Source organism: Fulvia fulva, chromosome 12 (assembly GCF_020509005.1).
Source record: "Fulvia fulva chromosome 12, complete sequence".
In the NCBI taxonomy this organism is placed as follows: domain Eukaryota; kingdom Fungi; phylum Ascomycota; class Dothideomycetes; order Mycosphaerellales; family Mycosphaerellaceae; genus Fulvia; species Fulvia fulva.
This window is the reverse complement of record NC_063023.1, coordinates 1,529,401-1,547,436: the sequence shown is the minus strand read 5'-3', so window position 1 is coordinate 1,547,436 and position 18,036 is coordinate 1,529,401. Positions and strand designations below refer to the sequence as shown.

At 51.8% G+C, this 18,036-nt stretch overlaps 8 protein-coding genes across 8 annotated transcripts; 6 read left to right on the top strand and 2 right to left on the bottom strand.

Moving 5' to 3' along the window:
• Positions 1-817: 817 nt before the first annotated feature.
• Positions 818-2,355, bottom strand: CLAFUR5_13761 (CUB1 family protein; the record flags this gene model as incomplete). Its single annotated transcript, XM_047912909.1, has 3 exons — positions 818-1,418; positions 1,471-1,691; positions 1,747-2,355. The coding sequence occupies 3 exons, from the start codon at positions 2,353-2,355 to the stop codon at positions 818-820; spliced, it is 1,431 nt and encodes a 476-aa protein (XP_047769179.1).
• Positions 2,356-2,807: 452 nt separating this feature from the next.
• On the top strand, positions 2,808-3,356 carry CLAFUR5_13760 (60S acidic ribosomal protein P1; the record flags this gene model as incomplete). The annotated part of the gene is made up of 3 exons (XM_047912908.1): positions 2,808-2,876; positions 3,017-3,236; positions 3,310-3,356. 3 exons carry the CDS (start codon positions 2,808-2,810, stop codon positions 3,354-3,356), a joined length of 336 nt encoding a protein of 111 aa, XP_047769180.1.
• An 811-nt stretch (positions 3,357-4,167) lies between these two features.
• Positions 4,168-7,056, bottom strand: CLAFUR5_13759 (Leucine-rich repeat-containing protein sog2; the record flags this gene model as incomplete). Its single annotated transcript, XM_047912907.1, has 5 exons — positions 4,168-4,560; positions 4,612-6,196; positions 6,248-6,594; positions 6,647-6,758; positions 6,812-7,056. 5 exons carry the CDS (start codon positions 7,054-7,056, stop codon positions 4,168-4,170), a joined length of 2,682 nt encoding a protein of 893 aa, XP_047768802.1.
• Positions 7,057-7,517: 461 nt separating this feature from the next.
• Positions 7,518-8,753, top strand: CLAFUR5_13758 (Putative lipoate-protein ligase A; the record flags this gene model as incomplete). The annotated part of the gene is made up of 1 exon (XM_047912906.1): positions 7,518-8,753. One exon carries the CDS (start codon positions 7,518-7,520, stop codon positions 8,751-8,753), a length of 1,236 nt encoding a protein of 411 aa, XP_047768801.1.
• A 164-nt stretch (positions 8,754-8,917) lies between these two features.
• On the top strand, positions 8,918-9,343 carry CLAFUR5_13757 (uncharacterized protein; the record flags this gene model as incomplete). Its single annotated transcript, XM_047912905.1, has 1 exon — positions 8,918-9,343. The coding sequence occupies one exon, from the start codon at positions 8,918-8,920 to the stop codon at positions 9,341-9,343; it is 426 nt and encodes a 141-aa protein (XP_047768794.1).
• A 342-nt stretch (positions 9,344-9,685) lies between these two features.
• On the top strand, positions 9,686-11,550 carry CLAFUR5_13756 (Transcriptional activator protein DAL81; the record flags this gene model as incomplete). The annotated part of the gene is made up of 2 exons (XM_047912904.1): positions 9,686-11,012; positions 11,066-11,550. 2 exons carry the CDS (start codon positions 9,686-9,688, stop codon positions 11,548-11,550), a joined length of 1,812 nt encoding a protein of 603 aa, XP_047768793.1.
• A 748-nt stretch (positions 11,551-12,298) lies between these two features.
• On the top strand, positions 12,299-12,666 carry CLAFUR5_20104 (uncharacterized protein; the record flags this gene model as incomplete). Its single annotated transcript, XM_059462944.1, has 2 exons — positions 12,299-12,572; positions 12,623-12,666. 2 exons carry the CDS (start codon positions 12,299-12,301, stop codon positions 12,664-12,666), a joined length of 318 nt encoding a protein of 105 aa, XP_059319177.1.
• Positions 12,667-13,278: 612 nt separating this feature from the next.
• Positions 13,279-14,457, top strand: CLAFUR5_13755 (Putative reductase 1; the record flags this gene model as incomplete). The annotated part of the gene is made up of 3 exons (XM_047912903.1): positions 13,279-13,417; positions 13,457-13,704; positions 13,744-14,457. The coding sequence occupies 3 exons, from the start codon at positions 13,279-13,281 to the stop codon at positions 14,455-14,457; spliced, it is 1,101 nt and encodes a 366-aa protein (XP_047768796.1).
• Between the last annotated feature and the right edge of the window lie 3,579 nt (positions 14,458-18,036).

Below are 18,036 nucleotides of genomic sequence, written 5' to 3'. Positions count from 1 at the left end.
GCTATACCTCGTGGATGTGAGTCCTCAATTCTCCAGGGAGATCCATCAAGCGAAACGGTCTACTCGTTCGAGGTGCGCCCGCGGCCGTCATCACTAGCGAGGCATTGTGCAGAAGATGATTTGTCGGGTCCAATCCATCTTCGTGTGGAGTCCCACAGCGAATAGTAGCAGCGAAGAGCTGTGATAGCGCAGCGCTACATTGGTTGTGCATGCGCTCCGCGAAGCCTTCAGCAATTTCGTCCGACATCGCCTCGGAACTTCTGTGTTGGCTTGATGCTGCGTCGTGCGGGATGGTGAGTGGAGTGTGCTTGCTTCCTATCAATCCCACATGTTGGCTGGTACGTTCTTGCGTCACAGCTTCGTAAGTATCACATGCGTCGAGCATTCACCGTCGCGCAGCGTAGATACCACACCTCTCCTCATGGCTAGTGAGCTTCGATTGCCACAGGTGGCTTTAACATCAACAAATTCACATCAATACACCTCTATCCTGTCGCTGTCAACCAAGCTACACTATCAATGTCACCAAGTATACCGCACTCGCGATTACAGATCCATCCTGTCATTTTCTGGATGAACATGTACAACGCACGCCCTAGTCCTCGTCTATAACCTCGAATTCACCCCATGTCTCCAATCGTTCAGGCGCCTCCACAGCATCATGGAACTCATCATCCTCTTCGTCGATCTCATCTTCTTCGCCATCATCATCATGCCTGGAAAGTGCCTCCCCAGCCGTGGTAGTATCCGTTCCCGAACGCCTCGCCAAGCAAGAAAATCCATCGTCGCAACAATTCCAGCCAGCACTGTTAGGCTCCTATGCTTTATTCTCGATTCCAACGCCAACACTGTTGACAGCCTCGGGCTCTGGTTCATCCTTTTCCTGAGCGTCATTCCTCAGATCGTACGCGAGATCAAAGCATTCTGCAAGAAGTGCTTGCACACTAGCCTGACCCTCAGGAATGTCATCACCAATCATGAATTTGCCATCCTTTTTCATGTTGTCGATTGAGTTGAGCTTCATGCTGTATGGGTATAGCTCTCTTGGTGAATCGACACCGCCAGCTTTCTTCACCTCGACGAGGCACTTCTTCAGAGTCAAGAGCTGATTGTAGATCGGTAGGAGAGCTTCTGATACTGGCTCCGAGGAGATGATGTATTGGTAGATCATGGCGTAGCCCTTTCGCAGAAGGTAGAGTAGTGTTCGTTGAGCATGAAGATCCGACGGCTTGCCTTCTGCGTCGAGGAATTGGCCATCGACGCGAGCTTCATCAACTCGATCAAGTGTCCGTTGGAAGTCGTAGAGATCGGTCTCGCGAAGTGACCAGGCTTGTGTCAATGAGGCGTTCTCAAGGGTATTGCGGATTTTGAGTAATCTGTCGAATTGGTCCTGGAAGCGTGGATCGATCTTGCCGCGTCTAGGAAGGTCGTCAGTGATATGCCCCACCGGAACGAAGATGAGACACGTACTTTTGCTCAATGATCTCCACCCACAACAAACATCTCGCCAAGAGCGACTTGACCACCACCTCAGGTGGCTGTTGGCACGTCTCGCAAATCTGAATCATGGCCAAACGCTCGACATACACCTCCTCGGCAGTCTTGCCCTCATGTGGATCATTCTCAAAATGAACCTCATCCTGGATCGCTAGAAGCTGCTGACGAAAATCCTCAACCTCCTTCTCCGGATACTGCCGGAAGTCAGCCAAACATCCACAATTCTCCAGCATATCCATGCTAACATACCTTGCTCCGACAATTGCAAGCACTCAGACTCCTCAGTATGCTCACCAGCTTCTCGTAAAGCCTCATCATCCTTCCCTCCAAATTCGCAAGTGGCGCCTGCAACTCTCTCAATGTAGTCCTGCAGACCCCAATCCTCGCCTCCAACAGCGTCAAGATATGATGACTATGCTCCTCCCTCCCCCTCTCAATCGTCTGCTCCCACTTCTCCACATGCTCGCTAATACTCTTCAGGTCAGCAGGAAGATAGAACCCCGCCTCTTTCAAGTGATCCAGTAAGCGCTTCACGGTCGAGACGGCAGAGTATATCGCAGGCGCTTCGCGGTTCCTCCCTATCGTGAGGAAGAAGAGGGAGATCAGACGGAAACAATCGTCCAAGACGGTGTCAACGCGGTTCTGCTCATTGCGCTTGTCGGAGCGGATGCGGTTGAGGAGCTCGACTTGCTCGATGAGTTGGGTGTAGTATTTTGTGACATCGGCGGACTTGACGTAGGTGGTGCGGTCTTGTTTGAGGAGGGAGAGGTGGTCTCGGATTATGAGGATGCGGTCGAGGATGGGCTGCTCCTTGGGATCGAGTGGCACGCGATGGTGAGGGGAATCGGTGCCGGACATGGTGGGAGAGAGTGGGGGGTGGTGCTTGTACTGTCGACGTTGATTGCAGAGGTATTAAGTATTGGTTAGTGGCAGGTTGGGTCACTGTCGCTGGAGGTGAAAGTGGCTCATAGTATTGAGTCGTTCATGCCGCAGCAAGGGACACAATCGTTTCTTCAGATCGCACAAGCGTTCCTTCCGGTTCCAGAGCGGCGGGCGGTATTACGACAGCGGGGAAACTGCATCATATCGGGCATCAATTCAGGCATTCAGCAATCGCCGGCTTTACCCGCCGCTTCTTGCCAAGATATCTCCCACAAGCGAAAAGATCTTAGGCGTTGACCGGATGCGACCACCGATAGTTCTGCTGTACACCATCATCGTCGACGAGAAGAAGCCTTTCACGACACTTCGAGCGTGTTAGCATCTCATCCCTTCTACAACCACATACCACTCCCAAGACGTCCGTCAACATGTCCACCGCCGAGCTCGCCTCTTCCTACGCGGCCCTCATCCTCGCCGATGATGGTGTCGAGATCACTGTATGTTCATAATTCCCCTCTACACATATCTGCGCAGCATCACGATATACCTCGCCGCGCGCCAGCATAACCCCTCTTCCCCTACCCTTCCTCTGTTACACCTCTCCTCGTCCAGTCTCACCACTGACACCCCCCTCCAGGCCGACAAGCTCCAATCCCTCATCACCGCCGCCAAGGTCCCTGACATCGAGCCAATCTGGACCACCCTCTTCGCCAAGGCCCTCGAGGGCAAGGACGTCAAGGAGCTGCTACTGAACGTCGGCTCCGGTGGTGGTGCCGCCCCAGCCGCTGCTGGTGGTGCCCCTGTCGCAGGTGGTGATGCCGCTGCTGATGCGCCAGCTGAGGCCGCAAAGGAGGAGGGTAAGTTTAGAGATTCCGCAGATCTCGGAAAGCGAGGTGGGATCATGGGTAGCAAGCTAACGGTTTGTTACAGAGAAGGAAGAGTCCGACGAGGACATGGGCTTCGGTCTTTTCGACTAAGCGGATCGCCTTCCTACGAAATCTATCTCGATCAACGATGGGAATGCTTTCGACTGATGCTATGTGGTGGAATGCGACGAAGAGATGGCATTGCGAAGGGTACACAACGATCACGACAAGGAACCCACTACGACTACTATGAAGAATGGCAGGGAGTGGTGGGCTGGAAAGGTGAAAGTCTTTGCAGAGTGGTGCGCTTCAATGCGCAAGCTTTGCGTTGCTATGGTACAACAGCTCTGTTTGACAATCGAGCGCAAGCCGCATTTGCTCGTCGCTTTTTGGAGCATTTCCATTCCGTGTCCGATGCATGACACCGGTTTCATGTCTTTTTGTGAAGTGCCCGAGCACTTCTTTTCTTCGCCCTTTTCTCCTCTACAAGTACAGTTCCATGAGCCTGTCCGTGCCCTTGCCAATGATCGCGAGGTGCGTCTTCTGTGCGCTGTCGTGAAGTCGTAATGCGCTGCCTTTTGCCGAACGCGAGTGGTGGTACAACGCGATGCAAGGTCTGTTGAACTAGCTCCTTCCTTCGCTTTTCCCTTCCATTCCCATGACGCCTTGCCAAAAGTCGATCGTAGTAGTACAGTAGTCGTGGTATCGTAAAGTCGTCCTGTCGTTGTTTTTCCGTCCGTTTTTCGGTAGTCCTCGCTGCGCCCCTGAAACCGACTCCATCCCTTTGTCAAAAACGCCATTTGCCAATTGCTCCACCCAAAAGAAAATGCTCATGCTCATGCTCATGCCCGTGCTCATACCCGCCGCCCACAAAACATAAACGTCACTGCACGTGCTTACCAATGCTCGATTGCGGTCGCAATCATATCCGCGGGTAGCTGGGAAGTGGCAATGTGGTTGCACTTCTCTCGGCCAACCGTGGACGCCGCATGGGATCCTGCAAATAGTGTTCCGGCGAGTGAAAAGATGTTGTCGGAGTCGGCGGCACTGTAGCCTGAGCAGCAGGACCAAGTGCTACAGCCAATGGAGTAGCTGGCATGGGCGGAACCTGCCCTGCGTGCTGTGCCAACGCGGTATTCAGCTGATGCGGGAGGCCAGGGTGTGGTGGCGGCTTGATCGTGCGAGTAACGTGCTGTGTCGCCCGATTGGCATCCTTGACCGCGTGCTGGAGAGGTCGAAGGACATGCCGAATGTTGCCTAGATCAATCCGCTGTGATGCAAGGTTGGCAACTTCGCTACCGAAGTTCGCCCATTCCTGCTGAAAGGTCAAAAAGTATCGTGAAGACGCTTGGGGTGGAATACTCACATTTCCAAAGCCTTCAATCATGTGCGAGAACTCCTTTTGATGACGCGCAGCGTCGACGATCCTCATATTACTCAGCCGACTGAGAAGCTTCTCATTGAGAAGGCCGATGGCCTCGCATCTCTTCAAAGCTCCGAGATACTGGCGAGAGTTGTGCATCTGACCCGAATTGTCGGCCAGAATCTTGCGCTGCAGGAGATCGTTGCGTACTGTAGGCAGGACCTGGCTTGCAAGGTTGCAACAAGCCTTGAGCTTGGAGTATACCCTTTCTGGTGTCTCTTCGGTCTCCACATCAGTCATGTTGCTGCGGATCGTGTTGCTGCGGGAAGGATATGCACTCTGTGGCTGCACATGGTCATAGTTGTTGTAGCGTGGTGTGGCTGCAGCGCTGATCGATGTCATGGTGTTGGTCCTGCTACCAGTGTGAAGAGGCACCGGAGGTGCGATGCCTCGAACGTTGGCAACATGGCTTGAGCTCGGGAGGATGGTATTGCCGCGACGACGATTACTGGTTGCGGACGTCGGTTGCGTTGGAGTCACCGTTCGACTGCTCCAAGCTTGAGAAGCGCGAATCGTGTCGCGCTGGGCCTTGGGCTTGATCTTGAAGCCTAGCATGAGACAGATGTTGCGCGCCTCAATGATGAGCATATAGGCTGTTGTGATGACACAGCGTACGTGAATTGCATCGATCTGCTTGAGGTCCTGCGCATGGATGCGACGCAGCTCGTTGATAACAAGACCGTGCTCTCGAAGAGACTTGATCGCAGCGCGTATGATGTTTGCCAGAAGTGTCGCGTCGATCTCCGGATTGTCCTCGACAGTGACGCTAGCCTTATTCAGCATACGATCAAGCTCAGTGCTTTGAACATGCGCTTTGACGACCTGCAATTGCAAGCGTGTGCGTTTTCTTGAAGAGTTGCCTCCGAGCTGCTGGGCGATGTCTGCCACTGGACCATAAAGATGAGCAAGCATATAGAATACGCGCTTTACAGCTCTGATGGCGGTGATGGTTGGCAGACGTGAGTTGCGACTCTCCGGTAGACTCGCCAGCTTGCGAGATAGTTTGGCACGCATGGATGAGCCGTCAATCGGGCTTACCGCGCCAGATGACGATTCATTGCCACTGCCGACCGCCAAGTAGTTGTTGTAGCTTGAGGTCACGCTTGGGGCGCGTGAATGTGGAGGTGTCAGTGCAGGCGTTGGATTTGAACGAGCAGAGAGCTGATTTCTCATCTCTTGCTGGCTGATCTTCCTCCCTGGGACATAACCGTAGCCGCGGGTCTTGCGGATGGAGTCTGTGGAGGAGGCGACAGTCTCGCTCCTGCTCCGGCTTGCCTCAAGACCACCAGTATACAGGGGTGCGACGTGTGGGCGCTTCATAGATGACGGATACCTATCGTTTGAAGACACGCCATGGCCATGCCATCTCTCGGTTGATCTCTGGGGGATCGGTGGTGGTGCATTGGGCGGGGAGTCCGAGGAGGTATTGGGGTTGAAACCATCGATGCTGGAAATGCTCGGTCGTACTGGGAAGCGACCACCGGTGACACCGCGTCTGGCAGGTCGTGGAGTAGTCTCCTGGCTCTCGCTAGGGGGTCGTTAGTGTGCAACATGGACAATATGCTCCAGCCAAACACACCTCATGCTCTCCTGAGAGGAGTGCGAGCGCAAACTCTCTTGCATTGCACAGACTTTCATGTACTTCTTCACATGCTGGCACATGTCCTTGTCCTTTTCGGAGTCGATCATATTGGCTGTGCGGTCCACCGACGCTTTGAGTGCCTCAGCTGGTGGGAACTCGATAGGATTCTCGTCGAATTTGAGTTTGACCAGGTTCATGTCGCCGAGGGCAAGAGGCAGACGGCGGATTTGATTGCGAGCCACGGCCAGGAACTTGAGGTTCGTCATGTTTCGGATGCCCTCTGGGATGCCATCGATAGCATTCTTGCTGATGTCGAGTATTTCCAGTCTCGACAGGGACAGTACCTGCGCCATGTCAATGTCTCATCCCTGCTCCTGGCTCGAATTCTTCACCGACCGCGTCTGGGAACTTCCTCAATTTGTTCCATCGTAGGTTGAGGTAGCGTAGCTTGTCACACTGAGCAATCTCCAGTGGTATTTGAATGCGTGGATTGTGTGATAGTGCAAGTCTGTGTCACCGTCAGCGCGGCAGCATCTTCTCCGCCTGCCCACCTCCACGCACCTCTCCACGCGCTCTTTGATCAATGCCACCACCGCAACCGGCAGCGCCTCAATGTTCTTGTGGCTCAAGTCCAGAGTGTGGCCTGAGTGTGCCTTCTCTGGCACCACGCCGCTGCCACCATCTCCGGCGAGCGCGATCTTCGCCTGACGCTCCTCATCGGTGTCGAGCTCTTTCTTGACAAAGGCGATCAGCTCGAGGACCGTCATTGGTGGTCGAGATGACTGGCTCGAGTTGTCGGACGCCATTGTTGCATTATCGTCGCGCTGTCGGCGGGTGGAAGAAGGGGAGGTGCTCGGCGGGGTGAAGTTGTGGGTGGTGGAAGTGAGGCTTGAAGTGAGAGTTCGTCAATGAAACAACCCAAAAGGGAAGGCGGCGTATGCTGGCTGCAGGAACCAGACGCAGGTACGTCGCACCCGAGCTCTACACTTCCCGATGCTTATCAACACACTTGAGGGGCAGACTATTGTCCCTCATAACATGCTATCTTCAACAAAGACAACGGAACCGTAATATGATATCGTCACGCACTATGACAGACGCATCAGGTCCACTTCATTCGTGCCAGGCTCCAGCGCGCGTTGTCACCGTTGCCCATCACCCACCAACCGGATTGGCGGGCTGAACCGCCGAAGCCCGAGCAAAGTCAGCCGCACCCCTGGAAGATCAGCCTGTACATCACCAATCATTGTTTCTACAGTATGGTTCCATGATTTTAAGGCACCATCTGTTCAAGAGCGCCTACGCCAGAGGGGTGACTCGACTGCCAACAGCAACGCGGAGGTGCCTCTCGTCCTCAGCACTGGAAGGCCTGCAAAAGCCAGTGCAATCCTACATCTCTCGGTCGCGTGATCCATACCTGAATCTGTCCATCGAGCATTATCTGCTACAGAAAGCTGCACCTGATTCGGCTGTACTATTTCTGTACGTCAACCGTCCTAGCATCATCATCGGCAGGAACCAGAATCCATGGCTGGAGGTCAATCTTGCATTGCTGGATGCTTCCCGTGGACGACCCGAAACGGAGCCTCCCGGTCTGGGAGGTGTTGATCTTGTACGGAGGAGGAGTGGTGGCGGCACAGTCTTCCATGATGAGGGAAATGTGAACTGGACGGTGATATGTCCTTCGACCCAGTTCACCCGCGACAAGCATGCCGAAATGGTAGTGCGGGCATTGAGGAGCTGTGGTGTCGAGCGATCAAGAGTCAATGCTCGGCATGACATTGTACTTGATCAAGGCCATCGTGCTGCGAGGGCTGACCCAGACGACACGCACAGCACACCTTTCGAGGCCATTGACTTTGATACACCGAAGCCATTGAAGGTCTCTGGCTCTGCGTACAAGCTCACCAGAAACCGGGCACTGCATCACGGAACGTGCTTACTGTCAAGCCCGAATCTTCCTGTCATACCAGACTACTTACATTCGCCCGCGAAGCCGTTCATGACTGCTCGTGGTGTCGAGAGTGTTAGCTCACCGGTTGGGAACATCTTGCTGAGCAACGACGACTTTATCGCAGCCGTGCAGAAGCACTTTTCGAAGCACTACGAGGCTCAAAGTCAGCCGACGATAGAGGTCGATGAAGGGTGGTTAGAGCAGGAAGATATCCGCAAAGGCTACGAGGAACTGAAGTCTCTCGACTGGACATACCTACAGACGCCACAGTACAGTCTGTCGACCAAATCTCAGGTGCTCCTTGATGCTGATCTCGAACTTTCCGTTCGATACGGTGCCATCACGGATGGTGCGCTTACTATCGGTGCTGAGGGCGGCGCGTCAGACCAGAAGCATGCCCTCGACAGCAGGATGATCCGTCGCAAGGTGCACGAGGTCGACTCGTGGGAGTCTGCCATGGGAATAACCTTGGATCACCTGGACTCCTGGCAGCGTGGACGCTTGATAGAGTGGCTGGAGAAAATGCTACCGAGACCTATAGCTCCTTGAAAATCTACGACTTGCATCGAGTGTGTGCCATCTCCCTCGTTCATTTCCGTAGCAAACAATGAGACTGAACGAGAAGTGTCAGGCCGCAAGCGCGTTCTATTCCAGGCGAATATGAAAGCCAGCCCACTCTGTATCTTCGTCGACATCTTGCTGCTCACACAACCATGACCAGCAAGTACAAGCAAAAGTGCATCCGTGAAGGCCTGCGACTTCGCAAGACGGCCGACAAGGCAACATATCCACCAGCCTTCCCTTTCCCACTGAGGCGGCTAGTAACAGAACTCCGGCTTCAGATTTTCGAATACATCATCGCAAATGGCTGGAACATTAGTCGATTGGATGAGGTCCCGACACTCAGAGAACAAGCCGTACTCAGAACCTGTCCTCAGATCCGTAGTGAAGCCATGGAGGCATGGAGGGATTCTCTGAAGGCACGAAAGGAGGAGCTACCTGGTGGCTGCCTTATAACGGGTGGTCCATACACGTGGGAGGAGGTCAAGGCTGGCGTACCTGGGAAACACCTCTTCGTGTTCCCGCAAACCATGCAGAACGTGGTTGGTGCGCGAACTTCGGCGTCTGAAGTACTGTGATATGATTGGAGGCGTCAGCGAGGCGGACTGTACAGTGTGGTACCATGCGGTTGAGCCGCTCCTGGGAGTTGATTAGATCTGTCTTCTTTCTATAGCTGCGCTACAATGAAGTGTCTTGCCTCAGCCCCGTCCCGTGGGTCTGATTTTTGAGATCGGTAGTGTTCGGCAATTGGTCTGCTTCGCCGATCTGTGCCTATCAGCTCGAACAAGGAAGGTGAAGATAAGAGCTCCAACTCACCACTGCAGCTCCTACACAACCATGAACGGCCAACTCTCTCCACGACGTTGCCCATGGGGTAGCTTGATGACACCGAAGGCGGTGCATGATCCTGGAGTGAGCTGATGGAAGCCAGCTCGTCCAGCTACGGCCGGAAGTACAAAAGTCGAAAGGAACGACCATGCGATGCTTGCAGACGAAGGAAGGTGTGCTGCATTCGAGATCCTGGCGATGAGGCGTGCTATCTATGCCGGACATCTGGACAGGTGTGTTCGTATGATCAAGGACCTACCCCGAGGAGAAGGAGGGTCCATCCCGCGGCAACAGGTCTGCCCGGGAGTACCATTTCAGTTGTGAGCTCTTCGGCTACTGCGACACCTGATGCAGCACCGTCAACATCTTTCCCGCCTGGAGACCTGCAGACGACAGCCGAGGCGTCGAGACATACCCGCACAGAATGGATCAGCCAGTTTTGCGGCCCGTCCGGCGACCTTGACCCTTTCGTGCTTAGACACTCGACATTCAACCAGTCTGACCTCCACAAGACCGATGGCTTTGCATGTCTTCGCGTCCGCGTGGCTGGAGCGCCGCCGGCAATGTTCGTTCTGGTGCCCGAAGACTACTTGAATGCTCGACTAGCACACTATCCTCCAAGCAGTCTGCTTGACCCAGCATATCCGCTTCATCACGAGCTGCTGACGACGTACTTTGAGGTCATACATACGAGCTACCCGTTGTTGGACCCCAGTCGTTTCACGAAAGGCAATGAGATCGATCTACCGCTGCTGGCGGCAATGTATGGACTGGCTATACCGTTTTGTCCTGCGGCAAAGGATATTGCGCTGGCTCCCTTACAGGACTACGTCTCCCGAGCACTCTCGACTGATAGTCGTGCTCCGCGCCTGGAGATCATCGAGACGGCTTTACTGTTTATTCAACGCCACCCTGAAACGCATCGCACGCCACCATTACCCGGGATCTATCCCGAAATTGGAACACTGGTCGGTATGAGCCATGATCTTGGGTTGAATGTCGATCCCTCGAACTGGGATATGTCACCTGTGGATCGCGGTCGAAGAAAACGTCTTTGGTGGTCTGTGTATATTACAGACAAATGGGCCGCTCTCGGACTCGGACGCCCGTGTTACATTCACGAAGATGGCTCAACGGTGCCCCTGCCGGTCGCAGAAGACCTGCCTGCGACTATGATCACGGGTACAGTGCTCCCGCATACATGCTCTCGTATGTTCGTGGCATTCGCGGCGCTTTCCCAGATCTTGTCCGCGGTCCTTTCGACGTTCTACACGACGAAACCAGCAGAAACTCTTGGTGCTTCGACTACTGAAGAGATAGAAAGACTTGGTGCTTATTTCGATATGCAGCTCGCAAACTTTCAGACACGGTATTTGTCAGAGCTACTTCGTGTCAACGACATATTCCTGGATCCGACAGGTATGTTGAAAGTACCAACATGTAGCGTCTCGCGTAACCACTAACACACGTAGGTACGGTGTTTCTCGCGTTTTACACGGTCCAAATCGCTGTCCACAAGGCGCTCCTTCGCATCCTACCATCCACCGAGCCTCTCTACCTTCGGGTCCGATCTCAGGCTAAAATCACTGTAAACGCTATCTCGACCCTTCTGGAAAACCTTCAAGTCACTCGTCTAAGGGCATTTTGGTGGTCTCCGATCTGTCGCAGTAACTTCTCTATGGCCGGATCTTTCATGTTCGCAATGCTACTTTCCTCCGTGACAGAAGAGGAAGTCGAGTACTGGACGAATGAGATCACGAGATATCGGCGCTTGCTGGATATGCACAGTCTTTCATTCGACACCACAAAACTTGCAGCAGCGAGGATGAATGCGTTGGCTAGTGTTGGACAAGTCAGGCGAGATGATATGGCGGCGCCTGACAATAGCAACACGGCGCACCAGCAAGCTTTTTGCCGAGATTTTGGACTTGATCTCGCAACAGCTTCTTCTAGATGAAAGCTAAGCATGAGCTGTACGACCAACATCTTACCAAAACTTGGCAGCAAACGACAATGACCAGGCACTATGTCAACCACAAGAAGCAGTCCAATGCCTCTGAGTGTGACGAGCGCGATCACCCATGGTTCTAGTCCACGAGACTCTGTCCTTGCCTCGCCATCCCTTGTCAATATAGATGAATAGCGGCACAGCCCATGGACCTAGACCGAAGGCGTGGACTGGCAGTACTACGGATATCCTAGCTAGGCCTTCGGCTCAGAACATCACGATCATCTGACCCTTTGCTTGAGTGGCATCCTGCCGTAACATTCGCGGAGCAAAGCTGGGGGCTGATGAGGAGAAGCTGCAGCCTCCAGTATGTTGTGTTACCCTCCACATTGGTGGCGCTGCTTGGCACATACTCGTTGCTCGTATAGTTACACTGACTGGACCTCGCTCCGTACTACCAGCGTGTATCTGCATGATGGCTATAGTGCTAGTGTGCAATGCCGCCCGGCTTCATGCCCCAATGGCCGCAGGAGGCGGGTATGTGCCTGAATCTGGCCAGCTGAGCTATAGGCCAAGAGCGCCTGCATTGACTGCACACCATCTGAGTCTCGACCTCGTCCAGGAGTGAGCATAAAGATGCCGACTCCTCCAGTGATGCGCTCGAAACTTCGGTTCCTACTAGTCAGCTTGTTATCAGATTCTCAGACCTTTTCGCTCCACAAACCCTGGCCAAAATCCTCCACCTGAGAACATCACCATGCTCTACACCACCCTCCTCCTCTCCATCCTCCCATTCAGCACCTTCACCCTAGCAGCCGTCAACGGCCGCTGCACCGGCACATCTCTCCACCAAGTCGAAGGCATCTGCATCTCAACTGCCAACTGTGCCGCCGCGGGTGGTGTCTCCATCGTGGGAGCATGTCCCAACGATCCCGCCAATATCAGGTGCTGCCATGTGGAGCCTTGTGAGGATTCTTCAAGCTATTGTACTTGGACTAGCAGAGGGTGTGCGGGTGGGACCTTCTTGACTGGTAAGTTGAGGGAGCGAGGTTAGCGAGGGAGACGCTGACTGGGGTGGTAGGGTTCTGTCCTGGTGGAACGAACTACAGGTGTTGTGACTATTGAGTGGGTACAGCGGGTGGAAGGAAGGGACAGATGGGATGAAGGGAGTAAGTCGGGATCAGACGTCTGGTTGTGCAAGTCTCTTGGGAGTGTCTGTGTTGTCGTGTCGAGTTGTGCTGTAGTCACGACAAGGGTCCTCATCGTCGGCAAGTGAGAGCAGACGTCGTGCCATACGTTGGCCGTTCTAACCTAGCCACTGCTCAAGCATTATGTGACGAAGCTTTCCATGCGCCCACAACATGTCTATCGCTTTTTTTTTGATCCGCGAGTCCCTTTGATAAACATGGATTCTCTCAGTCTGGCTACAGCTTCACGTGTCGCCTGGCTCGCCTGGTTGTCTCGCGTTGCTGTTTACGTCTCACCGGCCGATCGATACGCTTTCCCAAGGTTTGCCTCTCTGGGGCCGAAGGATCGAACTCAAACAGGGCTTGGCGCGCAGCATGCCCATGAAGGGCAGGCCGCTCGATGGAAGGTAGTGTGCGCCTTTGCCGCATTCTATCTCAAAGGTCGCCTCCAGGACCAATGTATAAGAGCGTTCCGCAGTAGCATAGAATACGATCGGTTCCCAAAGATCAACACCATACAGCAACCATATCCTTACCCAAATCTTTCCCAATGCCAGTAGCCAATGGCCAGAAAGTCGACATACCGTCAGTCGGGTTTGGCACCTGGTTCTCTGACGAGAAGCAGAGTGCTGAAGAATGCATCCTCACAGCTCTCCAGTCGGGTTATCGACACCTTGACTCCGCTTGGGGTTATAACTCCAGTAAACCTGTCGGCAACGCTATTAGAGCTCCTGGAATCCCACGAGAAGAAATCCACGTAACGTCCAAGGTGTGGCTGCAATTTCTGGCACCGGAGAATGTTGAGCTCGCACTGGATAAGGTGTTGCAAGATAGTGGGATGGAATATGTAGATCTGTTCCTAGCACATCATACTGTGGTCTTCAAGAACAAGGGAAGGGAAGCGTTGGAGAAGGCAGAGCCGAGTATGTATGATCAGGGCGGTATGGGGGTATTGCTAGATGAGAAAGGTCTACCCGTACCGGATTAGGAGCATACGCCGAAGCATGTTGCGAAGAAGAATGGGCAGGAGGGAAGTTTCGTTCCTACCTGGCTCGCCATGCAGGAGCTCGTGAAGAAAGGCAAAGCCCGCGCCATCGGAGTGTCAAACTTGGGATTGCAGGATGTGCAGGAACTGCTGCCCTACTCGAAAGAGATCCCGATCAGCTGCAATCAAGTTGAAATGCATGCCTGGCTACCTCAGAACGAGCTCCTAGAGTTCCACAAGAAGCACGGGATCGTGACTACAGCATTTGGTCCTTTTGGTGGCGGTTCGATCACTGGTGTGCGAGTTATCGACGATGCTGAGATACAGAAGTTGGCGGAGAGGGCCGGGATGGGGATTGGGCAGATGTTACAGAGCTGGGCTGTGCAGAGAGGGACGATACCGGTGGGTAAGAGTGCTACGCCGGAGAGGATGAGGTCGAATTTGGATGTGAAGAGGTTGGCTGAATGGGATGGAGAAGCCGGAGGAGGGGAGGTTGCAGGACATCAGTCCGGTCTTCGGTGTGCAGTTCTACGTGTAATGGGAAGGCCTGTCGTCGGGACACAGCTTTGGCGAGGGCTGCGGTTATCGAGCTCTTGTGAGGACTATCACACGGCATGTGTACAGGTCGTCGTACTGCGCTTCTTCGGAGCGATGCAGTGTGTATGGTGCGGTGGACTGCGAACACCAAGGCTCGATCGAGGACGGGCTTTAGAAGTAGGATGGGTAGTGATGGCTTGCAAGTAGGCAACGTTTGAGCAGGAGTAGCTCGATGCCGTGACAAGGTCGCCGACGGTGGTTCCGTGTCACGCTGTAAATTGTAATACTGCAACTGCACAACGCGATCACCACGAACAGCGTGACACGTGACCATAGACTACCAGGATGATCCCAGCCTCCGCCAAAAGTCACCTCCGCTTCCGTGGCTTCCTTCGAGCCATGCGTGCCATGTTGCCATGTTCCTCGCATCCTCTCTGCAACGTTCCATCACTTCTCCGTACCTGGCAGGTGAGGGGCCATTGACAAGGCCACAATGGTATTGACCGTATTGTGCATACCGCTACCTGTGGAGCAACGTTGTATGCCGCCGCGGGGCATGATAGCATGAACGACGACCATGTCTTCACCGGGTCCTCGATACTTCCGTTCCCCCCAGATCGCCGCCTTCCCCGCAGCAATAACCGACGATACATAATATACGTAGCACAGCGTATTTGCGCCTATATCGTATGCTTGGCATCATTATTACTTTGCTATAAGGAGTATATTAGGATAAGGCTAAGAAAAGGTATTGTTACTACTATCTACTTAGGGCCTATTAGCTTCTGCCCTACAGCCCTATATCTACGCGCTATATATACTAGTTTATACTAATCAAGCTGTCGTTACTACTACTAGATATAATAGACCTATTATTACTATTACTAATGTTAATACTTACCTAGCTATTACTACGACTATTAGAAGTACTATTACTAGACGATACTATAGTATAGAGGCCTTACCGGCTAAGTCGATAGATATACTATCCGTTACTACTATAACTACTGTAATTAGTATTATTATAGCGTAACCTATCGACGGTATTACTTAGCTAATATTACTTACTATCGATAGTAGTTAGCCTATAATCTTGCTCGCTCCTCCTTAGTATGTTATCGCTACTACTTACGAGCCTCTATCTTAGCGAGTCGTTAGCGTAGTATATCGACCTTACTTAGCTACTTCGGCGGAGCTAGTTATAAGGACTCCTACCGAAGGTTATAGTACTCGTATCTAGTAGCGTAATAGGCAGGACTATATACTCGATTGTCTCGTTAGCAAGGGTATTACTAAGTACGGCATTAGCTACTCTTATAGCTATAATTAGGTACTGTCTTCTTTAATTAAGTAAGTGATACTCTAGGCTTAAGAACGAAGGTAGTAGTCGTTACTATAGCCGGCTTCGCTCTCTTAATAGTAGCCTTATTCAAGTCGTCTAATTTACGAGTAGTAAGTGCTCGCTTCGTCGAATATAACGTTATACTACCTATTATAGGCTTACGGTTACTAAAGTAGATGTTAGGCTCTCGTATTTGAGGTAGTAGCTATACCTTCTTAAGTAGCCTTATCTTGTCGAACTTAACAAACTAATAGAGGTCGAAGCGCTATAGTAGTAGCTTCGTAGATCGTCGTCTATTTACCTTAAGAAGCTTTATAATATTATAAACATATAGCTAGCCTAGAGTCTTAGTAGTATAGTCGTTACACTAACACTACTTATAGCCGTAGCTATACGTAGAGTACTTAATCTTATTACTAGCATCGTCAACCCTATAGTTATTATAGAGCAATGCTTCTACGCGCTTATAAAGCTTAAGCACTTCGAGTAGTACGTAGTTACTAATATAGCGAGTTACGCTCTACTAGAAGTGACCGGTTAACACCTTATAATAACGCTTACGGTTATTAGCGAGTTCACTACGTCGACGGTCCTAGCCTTAGTTCTACTAATTTAGTAACGACTCGAAGAGTATAAAGATATCGTAGCGGCTACTATAGTTAAGCCACTCCTTAATACGGCCGTAATATACTTCAACTCGTAATATTATCTTCTCGCCGAAGTGCTTAATCTCGTTTGTCTAGTAATAGACAATACGTGTCTTAAAGCGCTACTAGTTAACGTGTAAGTACTACTTAAATATTAGATATACTATATTGAGCTTCGTAACGTTGCTATTAAACTCGTCTTTAGACTAACTCCGTACGGTATAAGTGAATAGCTTTAAGAATTAAGCAGTAGATAGACTGTCCGTCTAATAGCCGTCTTGCCTAACCTGTCCGAATTCACCTCTCTCCTTCCGTATGCGTATAAGGATGTCTTACTATAGATGCTAATCGTATATAATATTCGTGCTTTCTAGAAAGACCTCGTCGACGGCAAATATAAGTACCTCTTTACGGTTAGTACCGAAGACCGTAGGCATTAGATAACTAGTCTATTTAAGGCCCTTACGAAGAGAGCGTAGCAATTCGACAAAGTATAACTTGTTAGGCTTAGGTCGAATCAAGCTAACGCCTAGCTCGATTGTATTGTTTATAGGACTAGCAGATATAATGTTAATAAGCTCTATATTGTATAGGTTTATACTATAGGTTAAGTCAATACAGATCGTATACGGCGTATTCTTAAAGGCTTTAAGGCTCTTCGGATGAAGGGCTGTTATACTTCGAATTGAGCCTGTCTCGGAGTCCGTGTAGATGTTATAATATATAGACTTACTGTTGAGTAGATTAACCATCCTCTCTGCTTAATTATGCTCACGCCGAGCGTTGATATTACGAGCCTAAGCAATATTATGAATGTCGTGAGGCTTTAGCAACACACGCCCCCTGAAATAGGCCATAATCTTCGCTGTCGATATACGTGTTTTCTGAAGGCGTTCAAGCTCCTCTAAGAACGTAGCAGTCCTTAAACGTTAGCGGTATATAACAAGCGCTATTACATCGTCCGGCTTATAATTGTGTCGATAGTATTCAGGCTTGTTCGAATGCCGTATCTCCCACTCCCCTTCAGGCTCGTCTGGCATAGCAGCAACAGCGTAGAAGTAGAAAGGGCAACCACATCGCTTAGACTTCTTCTTCGCCTTATTCTTATCGGTCTTAGCAAAGCCAGCACAGCAACACACTACCTTGTAGCGATACCGCTGTCCAGCACGGTTACAATCCTTGGAGCCCTTCGGATCTGGTCTGTATTCGAAGCCCTCCTCTTTTCCAAACGCGTGGTAGTAATCGGTCAATTCCTTCTCGCTAGAGAACGTGTCTTCTCGCGGCATAGGACTATCTAGCACCGGCTTCATAATGAACGCGTGCTTCTGAGGCCGTGGTGATACAGAGCGTGTCGAATATTGAGGTCGTATGAAGGTGTGAGAGGTGATAGACCGCGTTCTTCGACGCCCACGCGCATCTGAGTCGGAGCGGTCAAAACAAGGTGTTTCTGGCAGCACAGGCGGTTCGGCGGCGGCGGTGAGGTCGATAGCAGGTGGCTGTGATGCTAACAACACCGTCTCGTAATCGTCCATGTCGCTATTGAGGTGGTAGTGTTGCAATGGATGAGATTAGGCTTGAGAAAGTGCGAAAAATGAGGTCCTGGGAGGGCGGATTTCGAGATCACCTCCCAGTGCCGCTGCGAGCCCACAACAACCTAACAACGCGATTAGACGCGATAACATTAGCTTGAATTGATGCGATATTGAATGCCATTTGATACAGGAGCCTAGATGGCTATATCTGAAGTGTGGGTATTGCTGGGGGGAAGGCGGCGATCTGGGGGGAACGGAAGTATCG